The following is a 24429-nucleotide window of genomic DNA, read 5'->3' on the forward strand; positions in this document are numbered from 1 at the left end:
ATGGGAGCATCAGGAATCTCCCTGGCCAACAACTCACTGGAAGGTATCTAGTAACAATCTATGGCTCCTGTGTGTTCCATTGTCTAAAACAGTAGGTTTCCATATGACTTATTTATATCCTCTTAGATTTTGATTAGCCCTCCCTCTACCTTTCTTTACTCAATCTCTTCCCCTGACCTCACTTAGGCCTTTTCACCCCATTAATCTGTTCTTCTACTTACATATATACAACACCATCCTATTAAGTCCTCCCTCCCTCCCTTTCTATTCCCTTTATATCTCCTTTTTAGCTTACTGGCCTTCTGCTACTGAGTTTTCTTCCTACTCACACAGAATTTTTTTAAGAGAATGTGCCAAACACTGACAATGGGAAGCTAGCTATAACATCCATAAGCCCACCCCCAACAACACACCTCATCCAGAAAGTCTCCAATTTCCAGTCAGCTGGGGATCAATCATTCAGAACACATGAGTTTATAGAGGACACTTAACTCAAACCACCACACTTACTATGGGACTCTTAGGGTACTGAAAAAAATTAAGTATTTGATCCTTGCCTTGAATGTCACTCACATTCTGGTTGAAGGAGACATGTAAATAGTTATACTGTAGTATAGTGAGGCTTTAGTAGAGATATATGCTCAAAATTCTATAATAATACAAAAGGGACCTGGACAACTCAGCCTGAGAATACAGAGGTAGAAAATTTCAGTATGAAATTTGAGATAAGATATGAGGCATGTCCAGAGGGGCACAAAAAAGGAACAGAAATTTGTCAATAGTGATATGGTAGCAGGTCTCAGTAGGAGCAAAGATAGGTAGATGATACAGCAACCTTAGCTAATGAGGCAGGAAAAAATGTAATACAGAGATTGAACATTACACCAAAGAGTTTGAAGCTCCTGTGAGGGAACCACACAATGTGATTTTAAGAATATAACCAGGGATACTGATGGAAAGGATGGTGAGGGACAAAAGGGAATCATGGGGAATACTTACAGGGGTTTTAGCCCACTCTAATCAGAGATAAGCCTTAACTACTCCTCTTAAATTGCTCTTATCATTATGATATTTTAAAAATATTTTTATTTGTCTGTTTATTTATAAGGAGAAAGGGCTGGAGAGATGGCTTAGTGGTTAAGCCCTTGCCTGTGAAGCCTAAGGGCCCCGTTTCAAGGCTAGATTCCCCAGGACCCATGTTAGCCAGATGCACAAGGGGGTGCACACATTTGGAGTTCGTTTGCAGTGGCTAGAAGCCTTGGTGCACCCACTCTCCTCTCTCTCTTTGCCTCTTTCTCTCTCTGTCTGTCGCTCTCCAATAAATAAGTAAAAATAAACAATTTTTTTTTTAAAGTATAGGTGTTCTGGAGCCTCTTCCTGCGGCAAACAAACTCCAGATGCATGTGCTACTTTATGCATCTGGCTTTATATGGGCACTGAGGAATGAGCCCAGGCTGGCAGGCTTTGCAAGCAAGCACCTTTAAGCACTGATACATCTTCCCAGCCAAATATCTTTATACTGAGAACTCACTACTACTCAGTTCTCGGTCCTTCTTTCTGCCTCTCCCTTGGCATGACATGGTTTTTTGTTTGTCTGTTTGTTTGTTTGTATGTTTGTTTGTATGTTTGTTTGTTTGTTTTTCAATTGGCTTCCACACATACTCTATTAGTTTTCTTACTACTTTGTTCAATGCATTTCAGCTTATTTAACTCTTCTCTCTCTTCATGATGGTATATATACCCCAAGGCTCCATCTTCTTTCTCCTTCTCTCTATCCACTTTTATTTGCTGATTACACCCAACGTGATCACATGTATGAACTGGGTTTGGTGGCTAACATGGTAATCCCAATACTAGAGAGGCTGATGCAGAAGGATTCAAGAGTTCAAGAGTAGCCAGGGCCCCATAGTAAGACCCTGCCTAAAAAAGGTGTACCTCAACACATGAGTGAAGTAATTATGGAGAGGTAAAAATACAACACCCGCACATATAGAAAAGTGAAAATTAGGGAGAAAGTGGAAACAGAAATTGTTCAGACCTGGATATGCTTCTAGGGCTGTAGTAAGACATTTGAGTAAGCTGAGAGAACAGTACGAAAAGAAGAAAAACTAAATAGACTGAAGAAGAAAAATATACATTCTTATATACTACATGACTATGAATACTAAGATGTAATTTAGGAAAGAAAACCTAAATGCTGCTGAGTATCCTTTGTCTTTTTTGCTTTTTTAATGGAAATTGTCTTAGTCCATTTCTGGCTATGTAACCCAGGAGGAAGACTGGGTACCACCACCTCTCAGTGGAAATCCCACCACTCTTCCTAGCTCTACAGACCTCTCAAGATGCACATCTTCCCTTCACTCTATTCATCTGTGTCAGTATCTCCACTGATGGTCAGGGTCTGGTTATAGTAATGCTCAAAAGTTTACTGACCATTTTGAATTTAATTCATATGGTTAGGTTCCCTTCTTAGATTTGTGTATGTTTTTATTTTGGTATTTATTTGGTATTTTATTTTTTAATGGATACTGAACCCAAAGCCTTGGGCATACTAAACACACATTCTATCACTAAGATATAATTCCCAGTCCCACTCAGATTTAAATGGATGCTTAAGGAATGATTTTGTTTTCTATTATGAAAATTATATTAAGCCCTGAGGCAAGCAATACCTTCTGTACATAGCAGGAATTACTCCTGACTAAATAGATTTTTACCAGCATGTAATGTTTGGATATGCTATAGTTGGATGAGTAACTGTCTCCAAAGTTTAGTGTACTGGATTGTCTTCTTTATTCTATCTGTACTTGCAACCTTCCCTGCCTCCCATCCCCATCCCAAGGCAATGAGACCTTCTGTTTCTACCCAATTATGAGCACCCCCAAGAATGTCAGACTTTCAGGGGGAAGAAAAGGACAGTCTAACAGACAAAAGTAGAAAGAGGGCAATGAGGGCTGGAGAGATGGCTTAGCAGATAAAGGCACTTGCTAGCAAAGTCTGGCAGCCTTGGTCGATTCCCCAGTACCCACATAAAGTCAGACGTACAAAGTGGCATAGGCATCTGGAGTTCATTTGCAATGGCAAGAGGATGTGTCACACCCATTTCCTCTCATTCTTTCTCCTTGAAAATAAATAAATAAATATAGTTTAAGAAATAGGGAAAGGAGGATAGGGCCCAAAGCACATAGTAGGTAGTTAGCAGATGCATGTAGAGTAAGTAAGTTGTGCACAATAAGGCTTCTAAAATGAGTTCTTTGGGGGGGGGGAGGAAGAAGCACAGAAGGATTAATTGGGAGAGGTGAGAAGTTGCTCAAAATGATGACATTAAAGTTGCTCATAAAATGGTAGAAAAAGAAATTCATTTCATTGCTTTGCTAAGAAATGAGGAGCTTGCAAGGGAAAGGTCACTGTAATTGGAACTATTTGAGTGACTTTTCTTATTATTAGCTCACATTTCAGTAAGGCAAATAGCCATTATCTTTTCAAATGATATCATATGTGTGTGTGTGTGTGTGTGTGTGTGTGTGTGTGTGTGTGTGTACAGAGAGACAGAGAGAGAGAAAGAATGGGTATGCCAGGGCCTCTAGCCACTGCAAACTCCAGACACATGTGCCACCTTGTGCATCTGCCTTATGTGGGACCTGGACAATCAAACCTGGATCCTTAGGCTTCACAGGCAAGTGACTTAACCTCTAAGCCATCTCTCCAGCCCCAAATAGCCAACCTCTCTATGCCCACTGAACTACCACTATTTCTCTCATTCTGTCCCCAATTGGGTGTGATGAAATGCATAGAGATGAAGGAGGGCCAGCGGGATGTAGGGCTGAGGGGTAGGACAAGGTCATACCCACCCCCACTGCTGCACTTAGACCTGTACATGTTATCTTGTAATTCCTACTCCACCTGATCCCATGGTAGCCCTGGAAAACAGAGTTCAAGGTATGAAAGTCAGAATTAGCTATGTGCAAGCAGATCCACTGCTTTGTCACTGATACAACTAACTGCAAACATTCTAGAAACAAATGTCTGCCTAGCCTGTCAGGGCCTATCTATTCTAATTTCCCACCTTGATCTGAAAACTACAAGAAGGACCAATTACCCTCTGAGTTAGTCAGAGTCTCATTTATACTCAACCAGAAATCACATACAGGCACACAACCCCACCACCAGCACAACTCGTGCTGACGATTAACCTAGATCAATAGTCTCAACAGAAAAGGTCAAAGGTCCAATGGGCTCTGGGAACCCCAGACCACATTACTCTCCACCTTGACCAGCTTGACAGACAAGCTCAATTGCTCAGGCTGTTTCTGTTCTATGCATTAGCAAAGAACTTCGGAGCTGAAAACTAACAGTCCTCTACATTAAATGCTACAAAAAGTATATAACAAGCAAAATAGAACAATAAAAAACAAGAACAAAACTAAGACAATTTTTCAAATTTCTAATATAGACTTCATTTTATTTACAATAATGAAAGATTTGTAGAGAACTCTGCTATATGGCTCCTGGAAATGTGTATGGTTGAGTAAGAAAATAGTCGAGGGCATAACAAAATGTCCCAGCCCTGAAGGTGTACTCTTGCTAATAAGCTGACTCAGAAGGACAGCTGGCATTTAAAAATATCTAAAGCTTTTCTATGCATAAACAACTCAAAAACTTTCTATACTAGGAGGGATGGGGAAGGCTTGGTTTGGTCTTTTGAGACAGTTTCTCACACTTTATCCCAGACCAGCCCACAGCTCACTATGTAGCTGAGGCTGGCGTTGAATTTACAAGTCTCCTCAGCTTCCTGCCTCAGCCTCCCAAGTGCTGGGATTTGAGGAATGAACCACCATGACTGGCCTGGTGGTGTTTTTCTTTTGCTGTTCTAACGTATTGTCACAGGCTTTGTACCTTAAAACAATATAAGTTGATTATCTTATGGTTCTATAGTTTAGAAATCCCACACAGGTTTTGTCATACTACAGTGTGGTGTAAACAAAGCAGTATTCCTTCTGGAAGCACTGAGTACATGTTCTGTATTGCATAAAGGCTACCTTCATTCCCTCACCTCTCTAGCCTCAAAATCAGAAATATCCTATTCCCATGCCTTCAAGCATTCTTCCTTAGTCTTATATCCTGCACCTCACCTCTTTGGCAACTTTTTAAGGACTCTGGTGATTCCAGTGGGCTTATCCAAATAAGCCAAACCAATCTCCTTGTTTTAAAGCCAATTGATTAGCAACTTTACTTCCACTATAACCTTACTTCCCAATTGCTAGGTAGCCTAACATATTTTCAGGTTACAGTAATTAGGATGTGGCTATCTTGGGGGACTTCCTCATAGTCATCAAAGCAAACCAGAGGACCTATCTCTCTCCACAGCTTCTTTGGATTCTCACTTAATTTCATTTATCTAAAAAGTGGCCACTGGACAAGACTCAGTTTTCATGGACGTTATATAAACCCTGAAAGAAACAACTGCTGACCTGTGTATTTCAGAAAATTCACTGCACATGAAACAGACAGTTGCATTTTAACCAGTAGCACTAGGGAACATAATACAAAAAAAAAAAAAATTCTGGCACGAGTACTAAAAATCTGGATAGACTGATAGACTTTTTTGAAATCATTCTAAGGGCAGTTTATTTTTCTTCTTCCTTTCCACGGAAGCACATAAATTGTACTCAGTAAATATGCAACAGAAGGACAATCAATGTAATATCAAAGTGACTACAGAGTTAATGCCAAGACTTGATTTGTATGCTGACATTCTGGAATATAGAGGACTGAACGGCAGAGACTCTGAATAAACTCTGTAAATTCCACACCATGAAAACTGATATAAGACAGAAAGAATAAGCCCTCTCTACACAAAGGAGCAATTCCAAGATCATAATGCCTCAAAACTTCCATAAAAATTATATAAGACTTGAAATAATCCTTATTCCAAACTCCACAGCACAAAACACATGTGTCTATAATATTTATACTATGGAATAAATATGCATACTGTGCCATCCAAATTTCTAAAACATTTCTAATCACAAACAGGTTAATTTATGCAATTAATCTATGTAGCAATTACTAAAAGGACAAGTAATAGACGTATAAAAGAAATGATAATTGGTTGAAATGTATTATGCACCAGGAACTTAGTACATCTTACTTTTATTGGACCCTTAAAAAAACTGTGATAAGTTTTTTTAGGACACTAAATGCTCATAGGTTCGAGAGTGATAAGAAATTATTTAAAATATCACATCTAAAAGGTATAGCTGAGATTTGAACTCAGTAATATTTGCCTTAAAGATTAGTCATATACCAGGACAACATGCTGATTCCCAAAACAAGATGTGTAACAGGTATCTTGAGTTCTCCATAGAACTATACAAAACAAAGAAAGAGAGTAATAATTTAATTAAATGTAGGCATTAAAAAGAAGTCCTTAATTCAGTTTATAATTAGGGCTCAGTTGTTCCTCTTACAGATCCTTACAGTAGTAATTAAATGCTCCTTACTTTGTATTATATGTGTTTTCAAACTGCTTTTAAAGATCTTTACTGAACAGCCTTTGCATCTTTGGGCCTGGAACTGCTAATGCTCTACAAACACAAGCAGCCAAGGCAAACGCAGCTGGTCTCACAAAACACAAACCACAGCCACATGTGTGACACATTTACTTCTAACAAAGTGTACTTCTTAACCTCTGGGTGTCCCTTCATCACCCCTTTATAAGGCTACTCATTCTAAAGAAGGTTTGACTTCCAAAAGTGGAGCAACAGGCCCAGACAGGCAAAAACATGTCTGCATACCTATAAGCAAATGCAATCAGCACAATTCCTGACACTACCCTATTGACAGGTTGCCTCTCTTGATAGTAAGCTGCTTGAGGGCAAGAGCCTAATATCTCATTTTACTAGTTGTGCATGGCAGAGGAATGATACTTTCTTTAATGTGTGTAATGATGCACACTCCATAGATTGTTCTTGTAGGTAAATCTAACTACGTTGTGTTACGTAGTCATGTGTTTCAGATTAGGCTGGCAGAAACTAAGCAGTTGGCTAATCACAAACTAGTAATCAATGCTTTCCTCTTGCCCACAAAAGGAAAATACTCACTGATTGTCTTACACTACTGAATTCTCTTATGGGTTTTTCATTACAAAGATCAATGCTTTTGTCCTTTTTATAAAAACAATGATTATGTAGTTCTTGATATATTTGTTGCAAGGCTCTGTTTGGAGGTCTGTCTAAATAATAGCATATTTAGTCCTGCTAATAAATTCCATGACCCAGATAATATTTGTATCTTCATTTACTATTAAGGGAACTAAAAAAGAAAAGAAAAGAAAAGAAGAATGAAAAAAATCATCCAGAAATCACAGGGCTGTTCAATGGCATGTTTGAATTCTGGAAAAGTTCCTAAATGAATGTTGTTAATCACAAACAATTCTGCCTGAATAAGGGTCTAGAAATATCCTGCTCAAGACATGTGAACAGCTTGTTCAACTAGAGAAAGAAAGGGAAAAGAAGGAAGAAAGCTACCTTACTCATCCCTGAATGATTTATTTGATTATATTTCAAAACCTTTCCTCATGCCAATAGAGCTCCATGTAAGTACTATACTAAATTTCCCTGTACTGAAGGCATATGTAATGGTTACCTTGACTGACACATAAAATACCCAAAACAAAATGCTCCAAGATGTGAAAAGTTTTTTCATTTTGTTTCATGAATTAGAGACATGAAAAGATTGCCGAGGCATCAGAAGTGTTATACACTCACATCTGTAAGTCTTTCTTAAGGGTTTTCATATTTCTTATAAAAGAATGCTTCCTGTCTGATATATTTCATTGTTAACTCTATACCTGAGCTTGAAGATTATCTAAGCGTTTTTATTTTGTTTTCATTTTCAACTACTTTTTTCTTCAGACAGAGGGCATGCACTTGCTTTCACTACAATGTTTAACACTTTTCATGTTTGTATGCTTTTATTCCAGTTCTCTCAAAAACATGATACCAAACATCCAAACATATTGTAAAGACTTAAAATTCAGAGTGTGTATACATATATCAACAGGAGTTATGAATTATGCATATTTCGGGCCTATATAAATTAGATTTTGAAAAACAAGCATCACAGTAGTCGGGCAGGTCATAATAAGACATTCCATGTGAAATGTAAAAACTACCTTGAATAAATTACCCATAAGTTAACACTCTCATTAGACTGACATATTTATTATTTCTGGGTTTGCTTTAATGTATTTGACTAACTATTCTAATGGCATATTAAGAAACCATTTCAGGCCTTTCCCACCCATTGGAATTTGCAGATTTATTTATGTTTAAACTAAAATAATGTTTAAGACAATAACCCAGTTCTGCTTATGAAATACCATTCTCTTCTGCCCACAAACATCTCATTAAAGCAGGATACAAGTTGAGTAATTATTTTTGCACAGAATGACTCTAAAGTTAATAGTCAATTGTGAGACTTTAAAACTGGGACACTGACAATCAAAACAATCTTAAATACTTTGTTTATGTGATGAAAGGGAATGATCCTTTAATTCCCTGACACACATTAGACTGATTTCACAGACTTTCGTTGCTGGTGCTTAACATAGTCAAGTGTTTGAGGTTCTGTAAACAATCTTGAGATCTTATTGCAAACGTTTGCAATTTATGAGGTAAACTGATTTGTGAAGAAAAAAAAAAAAAACAGGATCCCATGTTGTTGAAGCCAACAACATTTTTCAGAAATCAAAATAGTTCCAAAATTTGAGTACAGCATTAAAGTATTACCATCTGAACATCTACAATTATGAATCTGAGAAGGGAAAGTCAAAATAGATGTGTATCAGTTCAGCTCCAAGCAGAAGCCTGCAGTTTTACTGGGACTCTGGGATGATAATATCCTTAACAGTAAACATGTCTTGAACAATCTCTTGTAACTAAGCCCCCCCTACACACACACACACACATACACACCAGCATGGATCTTGTAACTAAAGAAGGATTTACAAGGGAAGGGGGTGTAGTCCTTTACTAATTATTGGTTGCAATTACTGAAATTTGACCAAAACATCATGAATGGTTAAAGTCCATGGTTAAAATGAAGGCTTCCTCCCCTTTTCTGGATGGTTTGGAGAACTCAGCGTTTGGACCTGGCTTCCTAAGGTGCAGGCCAAATTTGAACTGCAACGTTCCAGGAAAGCAGACCCAGCACAAGCATGAAGAGCCTGGAGCTAAAGGACAGGGCTCTGGGGATCTAGAAAGAGGCGCGGGCCTCGGAGGAGAGGTAGCGAGGGAGGGCAGAGAGCAAGGCTCAGAACCTTCGGGTCCACTGTTGCGCAGGCCCTGGTTACCAGCACTGTGCCATTGGCCCACAGGCTCCTTTCGTACCTAGCGCCCTGGCCAGCTGGGCTGCGTACCGCCGCCTTTGACCTAGAGCTGCACAGTAGGGGGCGCAATGGCCCGGGTCGCCACTGAGTCTTCCGGCCCTTCCGGGGTCCCCCGAGTGTTGGAATCTGCCTCGGGCGGAGTGAGTGCTGGGGTCCCCACTCTAAGGGTTCGGAGGTCTGCACCGGAGCCCCAGGAGCCCGTGATCCACTGAGAATGCTCAGCTGGCGACACAGTGGTCAGGGCGCACCAGATGCCATTCCCCTCACTCCGAGAGCCAAAAGTTAGCCTCTCCCCCAAGGTCTGCTGCCTAGCCTTGGAAAGCCTAGGGACAAACCAACGCCTCCCCCCTCGCACGTCTGAGCTGAGGGCCACCTGGGGCCCGGAAGGGAAGAAGGGAATCCTTGGGCCTAGTCAAAGGCTCCCTGCCCTCACGGGGTTGGCTCCTGGGGACACCTGCAACCTGTGCAGACACTGCCTCCCTCCAGTGTCGCTTCAGGAGCCCCTGGCATCAAGGACTGGATCTTCACGGGATTTTTGTTTGTTTGTTCGTTTGTTTTTGTTTTTATGTTTTGTTTTGTTTTCATCCTGAGGGGCCCAGGACTATCCCCAGCATTCAGGGCTGAGAGTTTGGAGAGGGAGCACTGATGGCCCTCAAATATCGAGCTTCAGCCTTCTAAACTGAACCCCCGAGACGCAGCTTTGGCCAAAGTGCCAGAAGCCACGAAGAAATGGCGTTGCGGGGCGGGGGAAGATTCGATCATCGCTGTGCTCCGAGCGCTTAGTCCTGAACCTACTGTCAATGAAACCTTAAAGTACAAGCCAAATTTCACGCGGCCTCTTTCCTTCCTCCCCAATGCCTCCAAATAAACTTCAAGGATGAAAGGCTACCGAAATGAAGACTACGAAATCATGTCGGGGGAGAGAGTGTTCTCTTATGTTACTTATTGGTTCCTTTACTGACATGAACCCGAGGCCCAGTACTGGGCATGAGGTGAGAAAAGATGCGCTCAGCGCAAGAGAGCCACAGGGCCACCCTTGTTCACCGCCCCCTTTGCAGCGCGTAGGAACAAGGCGAGCACTTTTCCAGGTTGGGACATCCGAGAGATTGGTACACAATCATCAAAAAGGAAGAAGGAAAGACTATCCTGGATATTTTAATAGTAATAGGAACAAAGATGACGCGAACCCCATCAAATGAAACAATACTATTTTCATTCAATTGATCGCAAAGTGTCTTCCATTAGTAACTTGGCACTTATTTAAAAGGTTTAACAGAAGTAGAGCCGAAACATTTTGTACTGGCAACACGGCATGAGATAACAGCATCTCTTTTGTTTAAAATAACTTAATACACTAGAAAAAATATGGCAAATATAAATAATTTTGTTTTCATGGAGAACAAATAGTTACAAAGCTCAACTGCACACCCAAGTTCAGCGACAAGAGCTTTTCCTCTTTCTTGTAAATTAAAAGGAGAGAAGAAAAAAAAAACCCACTAAGGCTTGCTAGAGAATTGGGATACAGATTGCTTAGTCCAAGGTATCCCTGTTTAAATAGCTACATGGACGAAAAACAACAAAAGATTACTTGAATAGATACACCCTCATGAGATAAAATGCAAATGTTGAAAGTCAACCATCAGTTCACAGATTATAGCCAAAATAAACTTTTGTTCGTGTTTATCAACATATTTTACACAAACGTAGTGCCTGTACCTAGCTGGGTGTTGGTGAAGGTGAATTTCATGGATAGAGAGGGGGAAAGAAAACATTGTTCTCAAATAGGAGTTTAGGGAGCCAGCAACAGGGAAATTACACGCAAAGATGGGGTGAACTGATTAAGCGCCTACTATGTTTCACAACGCCAGATGCAGGACATAGACCTGCATTATTCCACTTGGTCATCTTGGGTTTGTTGTTCTGTTTTGTTTTGTTTCCCCACGTTTTCTTCCCACCTCTTTTTTGAATAATCGGGGTGTATTTTTTTCCCTTTGAACTTTTTCCTTTTGCCCCTGTGATCAGAAATGGATCAAGTATCCACACACGGATACACTCAACTTCCAAGGCGCTTTTCGTACTGAGGACAAAAGTAGGGAGACTGCACATGAGTAAAGGGGATTGGGGGGGGACACCATCAATGGAGTACAAGTAACATGCAAACCAGAATTTACTGTCAGCAGTCCGCACTGAGTGTCATAACAATTTCTCAGAGGAATCACTGTCCGTGTCATCGTTTTTTTTTTTTTTTCCATTAACATCATTTCCCTCCTCATTTTCATACCATCTTCCTTCTTCTTGCTCTTCCACACATGGTGTTTTTTAAACTCAAAGCATCAACGTAAAGGGAGGCCCGCCTCTCTTATCAAATTTAAAGTGAACTTCGCAGAAAAAGGTCAGTTTCAAAACCTGTGAACTCCCCAGCTGCTCAGTTTCATCTTAATTCTTTAAATAAGTATACTTCCTTCTCTTTTGCCATCTCAGCCCATTAAAAAAAAAAAAACATATGCATTTTAGCTGGTAAACACCTCCCTCCCCATTCTTTCAAAATTCGTCCACGCTATTTTTCCATATTTTAAATGTATAAAATACTTTTAATTTTTAAAATCGTTTTGCTCCGTCTTGATTCCATCTTATGTCAAACAGCAATGAGAACAAATTCCCTTTCTCCTTTTCTTTCTGCTTTGTCTGTTTTCTTTAATTTTCTAGTTTTTTTATTGTTAGCAAGATTTCATTTCTATGCAAGAGTCCGTCGTCGCAGCTTTCTCCGTTATCCACACTTGGCTCGTCTTTGTCCAGTCTCCAGAGTTCCCCCAACCCGCTCCTAACAAAGCCACGCTAGGCCGAGGGCGACCGGCAGAGGCGCGGGGAGCCCGGGAAGCACGAAGACGCTAGGGCGGCGAGGGGCGGGAAGGGACCGCCCGGGCTCCGGAGAGGTGCGGAGGGAGGAGCGGGAGTGCTTGTTGGGGGAGCCGCGCGCAACGACCTGGCCACCGTGGCTCGGGCGCAGGCGTCACAGGCCTAGGGCGGCTGCATGCTTTTTGGCTTTCAGTCTCAGATCGGCGATGCTGGAGTTCTTGCTGGTGGTCTTGGCGGCGGCGGCGGCGGCCACGACCGAGGCGGCCGAGGCCGAGTCCGCGGCCAGCGTGGCCAGCGGCAGTCCGAAGGGCGGCGCCGGGAACATCATATAGGGCGCGTGCGCGGCCAGGTGCGGGTGCAGGTGGTGATGCGCGTGCGCCACGGCGCTGTCCAGCTGCAGCTGCGCCTGAACCTGAAAGGACAAGGGCGTCACGTTGCAATGACTATCCTAGGGTGACAACAGAATAGAAACAGAGCATTAAAGGCGTCCAGATGGGCTCTGGGGAGAGTTGGGGTGTGGGACAGGGAGGGAACATTGGGCTAAGCATTTTGTATGGAGAGTGACTTTTTTGGTCTGTTGCTGAATTGGGAGGTGCGACCTGGATGCTACAGTGCCTCTGCTCAGGTCTCCACAGCTCACTCATCATGGGCTTACTTGCTTGGACCCTGCGGCTCTAAATTGCATGGGTGTGGTGGCCTCTTCAGCCACTGGGCAGAGGAGTAGGTGACCTCTAGATAGTCCTCAAATGTCATGCACCTCAAAACAATGGTGGGTTAGAAAGACTGATCTTGAGGACTGTTCCCTTCTTTCCTGATGATTCTACCACATACCTCTTTCACACTACCAAAACAAACAAAACTTCTTGCCACTTAGGGAAGTTATTACATTTTCACTCCTAACTCTGAATGCCATAAAAATTGCCCAGGAACCTTGTTAAAATGCAGGTTCTGATCTAGTAGGTCTGCAGCCTGGGATTATGAAGTTCTAACAAGGTCCCAGGTGTGATTAATTCGGCTGGCCTGAACACAGCTCCACTTTCTGAGAAGGACAAGTTTTCTTTTAAATACTGGCCTCCCTCTATCTCCAACCATCCCCTTAAGATACCTGGGTCCTGTGATGCCAAGAGAGCTAAAATCTCCCTAAGTCTCAATAAATGAACATTCCCAGATGTCTCCTCTAGTCTAGAGTGTTGGTGAGTGAAAGCTATATCATGACATTGCAGCCTTGCAGAGCTGGGGGTCCTGGCTGAGGATGGAGGTCAGGCACTGATAGGAAAAGGATTTTGCCCTCAGGCTTGGACAGTCAGGAGTTCAGAGCACTGGGGTTTCCCATGATTAAATTATTGTTGCAGGCAGTCCTTAAACAACAACAACAACAAAAAGGTCTTTTTTTTTTTTTTTTTTTTTTTTTAATGCCTAAGAAAGGGATTTTGAGATGGGGCCTCCAGTCTGGGAAGAAGGTTTCCCTCTCTATCTGGGATGATGATGCTTTGTTTAAAAAGATAGATTTTAAAAGATAAGTTTGAGTTGGGAGTACTCATATTTATTCTTCTTCTGCAAGAGACATTGAATGTGACTAAGAAGTAGAAAATACCTATAACAAATATTTACAAGATTGGCTAAAAAACACCTCAAGACAGGCCTCTATACTGGATTTGACAAAAATCCTAATCAAAGGCTTTTCTTCCTCTCTCCAATACAATCTTAAATTAATTTTTGTTTGTTTGTTTTCTGTTTTTTGTTTTTTAAGGGCCAGTTACTGCATTCAGACCTCTGAGGCAGGGTCCACGTAAACAGAAAGAACTAAACATTCAAGATATTGACACTTTGTACATTTTTAAAGGGGAGTGGATTAACTATATCATCTTGAATCAATTCTTCAGTTGCATGGACATGGGAGCTTTTTACATCTAAAAATTTTAGCCTGTACTTGCCTGCTGAAATGGCATCCTTAAAGCACCTACGTTGACATAGGGTGCCACTCTGCAAGCTTCAAATTGGCTAGCAGCCCCTATGAGAACACCTGCAAAACATAAATATAAGGAAACAAGACATAATAATGTGAGGCAAACATTTCGAGTGCTGCTTCTGAAACTAGAACTGATTCCATTAGAATAGGACTGTTATTTTTCCAAACTGCTACCATAATTAAAATAAGTGTAATTTATTCCCAAATGTTAGGACCTTAATTGTCTTCATAGGAGTTTCTTAAATCAAGGATCAATGTCATTCTTGAGATTTTTTTTTTTTTTTTGTCTTTGTAATACCAACAGCTCTCACCTCCCTTTTTACTTGGAACATCAAGTGTTTATTTTTCTTTTTGTATGAGAAGTATACCATTATGCATTTTATTTTAGAACATCAAGTTTATCTGTGAGAAACATACCTTTATGCAGTTGGTTTTCTTGTTTCCTACACTTGGCTCTTCGATTTTGAAACCAAACCTGCAAGTTGAAGTAAAAAACAAAACATAAACCTAGATGTTAGGACTCCAAAACATCTTGTTAGTTAGTACAATAAAAAAAGTACTGTTTTTTTTCAAGACTTGGAAGATAAATAAGAAATCCTTGAAATATAAAATGCCCTGAATTTTCAAAATAAAAAGTAAATGAAGTACAAAAATACACAAGGTTTCATGGACTCTTTGTAACATAGTTTCTTGATAAATTACTATTAGTCCTGGTTTCATCTTTCCACATTATAAACTCCCCAGGGTCTAAACCCCTCCCTCCATCTGATACCAATGTGGTAATGATTTTAAATGTTTGCCTAGTTAAGAACTAAGAAGAATAGACTGTAATATTAATTAGCTTCATTTTGAAGAAAAACCAAACACTAAAGCAAATATGACTTTTAGTTTGAGGGGGAGGGGTTTGTAAGAGGTGGTAATTAATGTCACAAAAGCCTAACTACAAAGAAGTTTAGAAATTCTCTATTACTCTGCACAGCAGAGTATGACACAGTAGCAGAATAATCGTGCCATTATTATGATAATCTAATTTGCTTCTATAGAAAAAAGCCACTGTCTGCAGTTAGGGACCTTAGGGAAGATACTAGAAAACAGCTCCTATAACTTAAATGAATGTATGATGGGGGGGGGGGAGAAGCAATAAGGTTCACTTTTTAAGAAAAAAGGAGAGTGGATAAGGAAAGAGGGGTAGCATATAAATCAAGTAAGGATGCTGATATGATCTTAAATAATTGCCAACTTTTTACAGGCAGTATGGCAGATTTTTAAAACTTGAAATAAGGTTTGCTTTTACACTCCAGTTCCAATACAGGACATATTGATTGATTCACAAATTAAGGCTTAAAAGGACAGGAAAACACTGCCTCAGAGCTTTATCTGGGATGGTTTTGAAGGTAAGAGCCACAGTCAATGTAAATCTTCAAAACTTTCCCTGCTATGAGTATAATAGAAGGGTGGATGTTGTGCCCGGGCAGCATCCTTTGTGTAACTCCCATGGCCTGAGGCCTCTTGACTCTTTTTCCCCTAGAAGAGTGGGGATGGAGATACTGTTACTGGTAGCCATAATAATTATCACAGTTTTAAGAGGGTTGCAGAGTCTCTGGAGATTTCAGGGCACACAGCAAAGCACAGGCTTTAAAAGAGGGCTTTAGGGTTGCTATTTTTCATGACCAAGGTGGCCTATTACTATTTTTCTCCTTCCATGTTACTGCAGGGTTTCTTTCCCCTCTTGATCCTATTACAAGATGCAGGAAAGTCCCATAAGAATAGTGCATAGTTCCTTACAGATGGTGGTCTCTCTCTGCCCGGAGACCAGAGTATCTGTTACAGCCATACTTTGCAACAGCTGCAGATGTTCTAGCCTAAAACTGCTCCATGTGTTCAAGCAAATAATGACCATCATTTTCTCCTATTTTATTATTTCAGCGGAAATACAATCTGAAACATTTAACTTTAGTCCCCACAAAGCTGGATAGATGTGCATGCACCTCTATATAATTCCTCTCTTAGATGCCCCCAAACTTACATTTGCTATTCCATTCATTTCAACTGCGTTCATGAAAAACCTGCCACAATTCTAATTTCATGGGGATATGTATAGCCCTCCCTGGAGGCCGGGCTTTGGATATTCCAATAGCATCGTTTTAAAATGGAGTTGCCATAGATTCAGGTTCATTTCCTTGGTTAAGCTAATGAACAAAGAGTGGCCAAGTGCATTCTTTCTCAGTCGCCGTTTCACACGTGGCTTGTGATCGACCCGCTAACAGTACACTGTAAATTTCTACACTTAACAGATGCTAATTTTCTTTATAGTCTATACATCTATAAACCTAATTGGCATATCCGTTTGGCAAACCTAAACCCCAGAGCAGACCCTAAACGAAACCCAACTCCAGCGAGAGCAAAATACTCGTTGTAACTTTTAAAGCTTTCAGAGATAAAACGTTTTCTGTGAGATTTTTTTTTTAAAGGCTTATAAAAGTAGGTCCATTAGGATTAAGCCACATTAAAGACAGCACGAGGCAAGGGGGGTGTGGTTTATAGAAACTGGGAGAAAGCCCAGCACAGCTTTATTCTTTAGGGAACATATGTTGGAATAGGGGTGAGAAGTGGCTATATGAACAAGATCTACTTTAGAAAAATAATACCTCGAGTAAAGACAACCCTTTCTTTCTTGTCTCCCACCAGATACTTCCAGTGGCAGCCTACACGCGGTTCCCCCAGCTGCCTCCAACCCTAGGAATCCGCTTCTGGGGCCCAGCCTCCACCTCTGGGAGATACCTGCACTCGGGCCTCGGAAAGCCCCAGCCGCTGGCTCAGTTCCTCGCGCATGAAGGCATCCGGGTAGTGGGTCTCGTCAAAAAGCCTCTCCAGCTCGTTGAGTTGCTCCAGGGTGAAATTGGTCCGACTCCTCCTCTGCTTGATTTTGGTCTGGCCTTCGTCCTCCATCCCTTTCGCATCCTCCTTGCGATCCTTCAACTCGGGAGATACTGGATAGGGCACCATGGACGGACCGGACCACACGTGTCAGTGCATGTACCAACAGACACACACACACACACACACGCGCGCGCACAAACACACACGAGAGGAGAGAGAGAGAGAGAGAGAGAGAGAGAGAGAGAGAGAGAGAGAGAGAGAGAGAGAAACAAAAAAACAGCAAAGCAAAGCCTTTACCAGATTTGTCTGAAAGCAGCAAAAGGAATTCCAACCCTTTTGCTGGGGGGGGGGGGGGAGTAGGAGTGTCCCATTCCAGCCCCTCACCCAATCTGGAGGAAGGGGATCCTGCCTGGAGACTCACAGAGTCCACTTGGACTCATGGGGGCAAAGTGGGCGCATGGCCAACCACTTCCCTGAGATTGTGGCCTCAGCTCACTACCCATCCTGGTCTCCCCTCCTACTAACACCAAAATCATTCCTGACCTCTGGCACTCTCCCACACACTCAAGGAATCAAATACTAAGGCGCCGGCCTCTCCCGGATCACTGGCTGGCTAAAGGGCGCGGCAGAACCAAGCGCTGTTCCTGCATCCCGGGTGGAGAGGGCTGGCTCTCTGTCCACCAAGCCCCTTCCAGCCCCCCTGCAGCTGGCCCTTTGCCTCCCGAAAACTTGCTGGTCTAATTTAGGAAAAATCGGCCGGGCTGGAGGGTTTCACCCAGAGACTAGGACCCGGGTGCTGCGCAAGAAGTCGCATCTTTCGTCGCATTTCTCGGCTCCTTCAGTGGCCCCCGGGGCTCGAGTTAGTCCCTACTGAGGGTCCCATTGGCAGCAGGGCTGTCTTGACTCCCAGTACCCGACCCGAACAAATGAGCACTGGCGCCCACGCCATGTTGGCGGCCTGGAGGACTGGCCGCCCACGCCAGGCCAGAAGGAAAGAGGCGGAAAACCAGTGTCTGCTGGTCAGCTAAACCCACCCCTGCGTCTGTCCTCTCCCTTTCCCTCCCTGGTGGACACGCAGGCTCGACCCTAAAGGCTTAAACCCACAGAGATCAACAGGTTCAAGAAGAACGTGTGGATTCCCGGTTTCTATTGGTCGCTGAAAACCTTTTCATGCACCCAGCAGCTCGGTTGTTTAATAAAATATGCATTTTTTATGCTGTGGGTTACACACATCCGTGGCTATTTGGCTGTCCTTCCCTTCCATTTTTAAACCGAAGTTCTGAGATCGTGAGCATATGGAGGCACCCTTAGAGATGACAGATACCAATACGTGATGTACTATATATAAAAATATATATTATCAAAGGAGCCCGAGCAAAGACAGAGACAGATTCACACAAGGTCCACTGTGACCTTCATTCTCTGTGCCCGAGTTGGAGATAGTATCTAGATAGTCGAGGCTCTTTGCAGTTCTTCCCTACTCAGGATCCCAATCAAACATAGCTTTGGAAAAATCCTTTCTATAAATACCAGTCTACAAAAAAATAAAAATAAAAAATAAAAAAAATAACACTTGTCCCAGAGCTTGGAAATCAACAGAGTTAACTCTAGTCACTCGGGGGCTTGAGATCGGAACCTTAACAGACCCGAATCTTGCTGAGGGTGCACAGGCAACCCAGGATCATAGGAGACTGCACTGGGCCCCAGGATAGTTATACCATTGCTTTTCAATTTTAGAGGGACATGGTACCTGGTCTGAGAAGAGCCTTTAGAGTTCAAGCCCAGTCCAGCAGACTATACCGGAAAGTGTTGCCTGCATTTCTGTTATCATAGTTGATTTAATGAACATTTGTCCTTCTTCCAGGGAAGTAGACGCGGCTGTGGCAACGTTAGAGGTTATTTTAATAGGAATATAATCCTACTAATATTGTACTGAAATTTAAACATGAAAATGTTCTTCAAATTCCACCAAAGTGGTGGGAAGGCTTTGTCTATTTATTGTCATAATCCTAAAGTTTGGGGGTTTCAAAGACTTTCCGATTTCCAGTTGATTAACAGACTTAATATAATTCCCATTTTGCCCCCAAATTTTCACTTAATGGCCTAAACAGGAACAGACTGTGTTATAAACAACTTAATTGCTTGCTTAAATTTGTCATTCTACTCATGCCACATATTTTCTTAATTGGAAAAATATGGCAGTACACTAGTTATTGCACTACCAAGTGCCAAATTAATTTTGTTAAACTTTGAATTGATGTAGGATGCGCTACCATTTAGATAAGGCCGCTTCCTAACACTTGCTGACCCCAAAGGACCCCCCCTCAAAACATACAGGCACACGCACACGCACACACGACGACGAGAGCAATGGATGATTCCAAGCAGTAAAGGAATTGTTCAATAACATAAAACAACCCCTCAAGAAAACCTCAGTGTTTTAGGCGGAAGAGTCTGTGCAACCCGACCTTAGCCTGCTTTGGCCTCCTTCTACCTTCATAGCCAAAAGCGAGCCTGAAGTTCTGTTTCTTAAGATCCTGAGAATTCGTGGTCTTTGAAGAGTTCTAGGAGTCTTAGCGGCAACTCTAAAAGCCTGGGAAGACCGAGACTGAATCTCTCTTTTTTCTTTTACTCTTCCTCTCTCCCTCAGGCCTTAGGAAGAGGTTCCCGCAAAACCAGGACAACACGCAGCCTGATGAGTCCCTTACCAGTACCCCTTTCACAACCCGGCCGGGCAAACTTCCCAGGCCGTCCGGGGTGCGGCCGGGGTTCAATGTGTGTGTGTGGGGGGGGGTTCAGGGAAGGATGCGCACAGCTCCCGGCCCTCCCCACACACGAGGGCCCCACCCACGGCCTGGCACCCCTTACCATCACAGTGGCTTCTCAAACTGGGGTCCTGCCGGGCCCTCTCCTGTCCCGCTGGGTCTCGGGGTCTTCACCGACCCGGAGAGGAATCGCGAGGGAGGCAGGGGGTGGGGAACCGCGACCCCGGTCAGGCCCTTACCGTCGGTCAGCCGCGGGCTGCCCGGCTCCCGGCTTCTCTCGGCTGCGCCCATGTCCAGCTCGCCGACGGGAGAGCGCCCTCCTCCAGCTCCTCCGCCTGCTCCTCCTCCTCCCGCGCCTCCTCCGCCTCCGCCTCCGCCTCCCCCGCCGCCGCCTCCGCCGGCCGCCCGGACTGCCGGGCTGCTGCGCTCGTCGCGGCCCGCCTCGGGCTCCTTGGCCCCACGCAGCGGCCCGCTCTCCAGCACCTCCCGGTACGTGATGGCCTCCTTCTTCTCCTTCACTTTCTGGTCAAAAGACTTGGAGACGAAGGCCGTGAGTTCTTCCATCGCCGCCGCCGCCGCTCAGCCGCGCTCAGCCTCTCCTTGCCAAGCCCCGCTCTTTTTTTTCCTTCTCTTTTTACTGCTCCAGCCCCCCCAGTAATAACACATCAATGGGGCAGGGGTGGGAAGGAGAGGGAGGAGGAGGAAGAAAAAGAAGAGAAGAAAGAGGAGGAGAAGTAGAAGGAGAAAAGAAGTAAGAGGAGGAGGAGGAGGAGGAGGAGGGGAGGAGGGGGAGGAGGAGGATAGAAGGGGCGGGGGCCGCCGGGGGGGGGGGAGTGGGAACTGATGCTTCCCTGCCGGAGCGCGCGTGTTCGATGTTAAGATCTTTGACAATTCTTCCTATGGAGAGTTACAGATCTGATCGCGACGCAGAGCTTGAAGTCTCACTATTTATACTTGCTAAAGGCGGCCCCTTGTTCTGAGTAAATTACCTCCCCTCGCAACTCCGGGCGAGCCCCTGCGCGGGGAGCGGAGCGCCACGACCTGGGGTGGGGGAGAGAGGGAGAGAGAGAAGAGAGGGAGGGAGGAAGGGGGAGAGAAGAGGAAGACTGGGAGAGAGGTTGAGGCTGGAGTCCGGCGGGCTGGAGTAGGAGGGCAGCGCAGGGGACCAGAGGGGGAGGAGAGAAGAGGACAGTCTCCGGCGGTCGGGTTTTTCCAGATCGCTTAGGCCGCCTGTGCTCCTGGCCATTAATCCAGGATTGACAAGAATCCCTAATTAATTTAATTAAGCGTGGATTTTGCGTTGGTGTCACGACTTAGTTAAACACTGGGGAGCTGGAATGGACTCCGCGGGGGCGGGGCCAGCGGGAAACTGACAAGTGCGCGGCTCCTGCGGGGGGAAGGAAGGTGGACGTCCGAGCCCCGCGCGACCCAGCCGCCCCGCCGGCGTGGGGCGCAGCGCCCGCCTCAGCCCCGCGCCCAGCCCGCTCGCCGCAGCCCCGCCAGCCCGCACCGTCCTGGCTTCGCGAGCACGCCCGGGGTCGGCGCTCCCCGCGGCTTGGCGGCTGACTCTCGCACCTCCGACCCGCAGCCTGGCTGAGCCCGAGTTCTCATGCCTGCCCAGGCTGATTCTTTCTATTTTCCAGTACTTCTCAGGTCTTGGAGTCAAAGCCAACATCCCTCTTGTAGGGATCGGGCGATTTAACGTGTTTCCTGAGCAGCTCTTTGCTGACAGATCTCCTTTTAAAGTGTTTTCATTAGCGGCCGGTCCAGGTCCAGCACACTCGGAGGACCGGGATGCTAGTCCTTTCTTCCGTACAATTCCGCACATGGTTTCTCTCCCTTGATGAACCTTAGGGATTCTTATTGAGAATCTCAGGAAGCATTCTAGTTTGCTTTCCTAATTTTGAAAAATAAAAGATTATCTTTCGTTGAGTTTGAAACAAAACTCCAATAAACCCACCGACGTTAAGTTTGTGTCTGTAACGTTTTCTTTACCCTGGACTGCCCAAAAAGAGATGCTCACGGAGACAGGAGCGAGCGCACTCTCTCTGGTTTAATATTTAAAAATTCATATTTCGGAGTCCTTTTTGTGAAAACTGTTATGTAGGAGAACATCGGCATTCCCTGTGTCCTGCAAATGGGACTTACTGTGAGAATCGTGGCTATGCAAATTCACTTATGTCCTCATTAAAGAGTATTTACATACAAAGTTACATTTACTTGAGTGTATAAACAAATACACGTCTTTAAGTGCGGGTGTGGGAGAATTTTTAAGTATACCGAATATTAACATAGTTTTTCTGATGTTAAAGGTAATATGTTCATTATCTTGGATTTAGTACTCAGTAAAAATAAAAGCAATCAAAAAACATTAATAGGTATATCTTCTAGTCATTGGTTACAGCATTGAAACAAACAGCAAATTATCCGAGAAGTCCATCAAAACAACGCTGAGCGTTTAAACAAGAAAGCACATTTGTAATTTGGTGTATAAGGGTTTCTCAATACGAATATTTAGAGAAGGTCTATAACTTCACATTATACTACACTATACAACACTGATGAAATTGTGAACTTTTAAGGAAGAGGAAAATCATGCCTTTTGGAAACATTGCTTTAACTTTTCCCTGAAGTTATCTTTCCTTCTGAAGATGTTTCATTTCTCCTGTAGTTAGGACAGCTACTTGATTTTATAAGCTCTCAGGAGCAGGCTTGAAGGCACCTCGGAATCACAGGAGGCTCTCTTCCACGAGACTCAAACACTCAAATATTACCGTAATTTGATTTTAGGAACATGATTTCACATTGAACATCGGTCTACTATGTGTGCCACTTAAGTTCTGATGTCAGAGGGGAAAAATCTAACCTTTTAATCCTTTGTGAAACTCTTAAAGATGACTTAGCAGAATGATTAGGAATAGGATCAACTAAGTTGGTGTGGTGTTTCAAGAGCTGTCAAACCGAAATGAGAAAAAGATAGTCACAAACACCTCCAAAATACCCATTCTTAGAAATCTGATAGAGAAACAGGAGGCGTTCCAGCCACTTCCTTCCCCCTTTTATCAGTGATTTTCAGTCTGAACTTATATTCTGTCTACTGAGCTCCACGGAAAGGTGACCACTTTAAAGGTAATTAGGGAAGGCTTGGACACAACTGTTGTGTAATTTGAACCAAGAGATTTCCTGTTATCTCCTTTTATGGGCTCATTTTAACTCTGAGGATGGTAGTGTTAATATAAGATGAAGCAATGAAAATTTGTAGTGTCTAGTCATGGTTTCCTACTTGTATTAAGGAAGTTTAGTTCAATATTTGCGCATAATTGTACAAAGTGATGGATTTAACTATGGCATTTCCATATATGCATATAATGTATTCCTCCTATTAATCCTTTCTATCATCCTTCCTCTTCTCCCCTTTCTCATTTTACATCTTTAATAGTTCTCCTTTTTAGAAAGTTTAATTTTAAAAGATCCAAGATTTTGAAATCACACAACAATAAATACGAGGAAGGTCTAATGATACTGTTTCACTAAACAGCATTTTTTTTCTCTCTCGGGAGACAAGACACTTCAAAAAAGAGTTTTAAAAGAAAAAAATCACAGCTCAGTCCACAGCTAGTGAACAGATACACAGATTCCAATAAAACTCAGTACCCCGAGGCCCCTTAGTTCTTAGTTATTTTAAACACGTAGTGTTGCAGTTAAGTTTTAAAACTCCTAAAAACTGGCTAGTTAAGGGTACAGTTATTTATAAGAAAAGTATCTTGGAATTGACTTGCATCATCTCAAATGTCGGAAGAAAAATTTGTGCCTTGGTTATCTACCTATGAATGAACTGATTTTCACAGTCGACCCGAGGCAGGCCTAATAGTTTCTCTCTCTCTCCTTAGCTTTGCTTTCTTATAATAAATAACGAAAAAAATATTTTCTGCAGGGAAAAGTAATATAGTATGAGTTAGAAAATGCTGAATCGCATTAATTTCTGTCGGTTAAAAAAATTGAAAAAAAGACCCCAACACTTGTGATTTTCCTTTCAGAAGAAACTTCCACTTCTCCCATCGGAAAGGTTTCTCCCCTCCACCATGCAGTTACTTTAATCTAAGAGACTAATTTGCACCCAACCCGTGAGTGCCTTCACCGTCACAGCAGAAGAAACACCCACTTTTAATGTATTTTTGTAAATAAATCATTACAATTTAATTACCCACGTCTCTATACAGACACATATTCATGATTTATTATTGTTGGGCAAATTTCTCCCTCCCTCAGCATGAGCTAACCAATTTTGTTCCGTGTGAATGTCTTAAACAAAACTTCCTCCATTACAGATGTTTACTGATTATTTGTGACGATAACGGCGATTACTAAGGCAGTAACATCCTCCAGTCTCACTTTTATTGCTTTTTGAGAACAAGAAAATCCAATTATGCAAGCACGCAAAATACACATTAAACAAAAAATTGGCGGCGTGACAATCTACTCGCTCGGCCAGCATTTCTCCGCGGCCAGCAGCTTGCATCGATGCACTCGACACTTCGGCTGGTGCTGCCTGGCGCTGCAACCAGGAA

At 43.0% G+C, this 24429-nt stretch overlaps 1 protein-coding gene across 2 annotated transcripts; it reads right to left on the reverse strand.

Annotated features, from left to right (window-relative positions):
• Positions 1-11975: 11975 nt before the first annotated feature.
• Shox2 (short stature homeobox 2) lies at positions 11976-20493 on the reverse strand. 2 transcript variants are annotated; one of them, XM_004652399.2, is made up of 5 exons: positions 20101-20493; positions 16998-17206; positions 14634-14691; positions 14182-14270; positions 11976-12659 (listed from the first exon to the last, which is right to left on the reverse strand). In XM_004652399.2, exons 1-5 carry the CDS (start codon positions 20423-20425, stop codon positions 12402-12404), a joined length of 939 nt encoding a protein of 312 aa, XP_004652456.1. In that variant the 5' UTR covers positions 20426-20493; the 3' UTR covers positions 11976-12401. The 2 variants fall into 2 exon arrangements, with proteins under 2 accessions (XP_004652456.1, XP_004652455.1); XM_004652398.2 differs by having other exon boundaries at positions 11976-12695.
• Positions 20494-24429: the final 3936 nt, after the last annotated feature.

Source organism: Jaculus jaculus, chromosome 11, assembly GCF_020740685.1.
Source record: "Jaculus jaculus isolate mJacJac1 chromosome 11, mJacJac1.mat.Y.cur, whole genome shotgun sequence".
In the NCBI taxonomy this organism is placed as follows: domain Eukaryota; kingdom Metazoa; phylum Chordata; class Mammalia; order Rodentia; family Dipodidae; genus Jaculus; species Jaculus jaculus.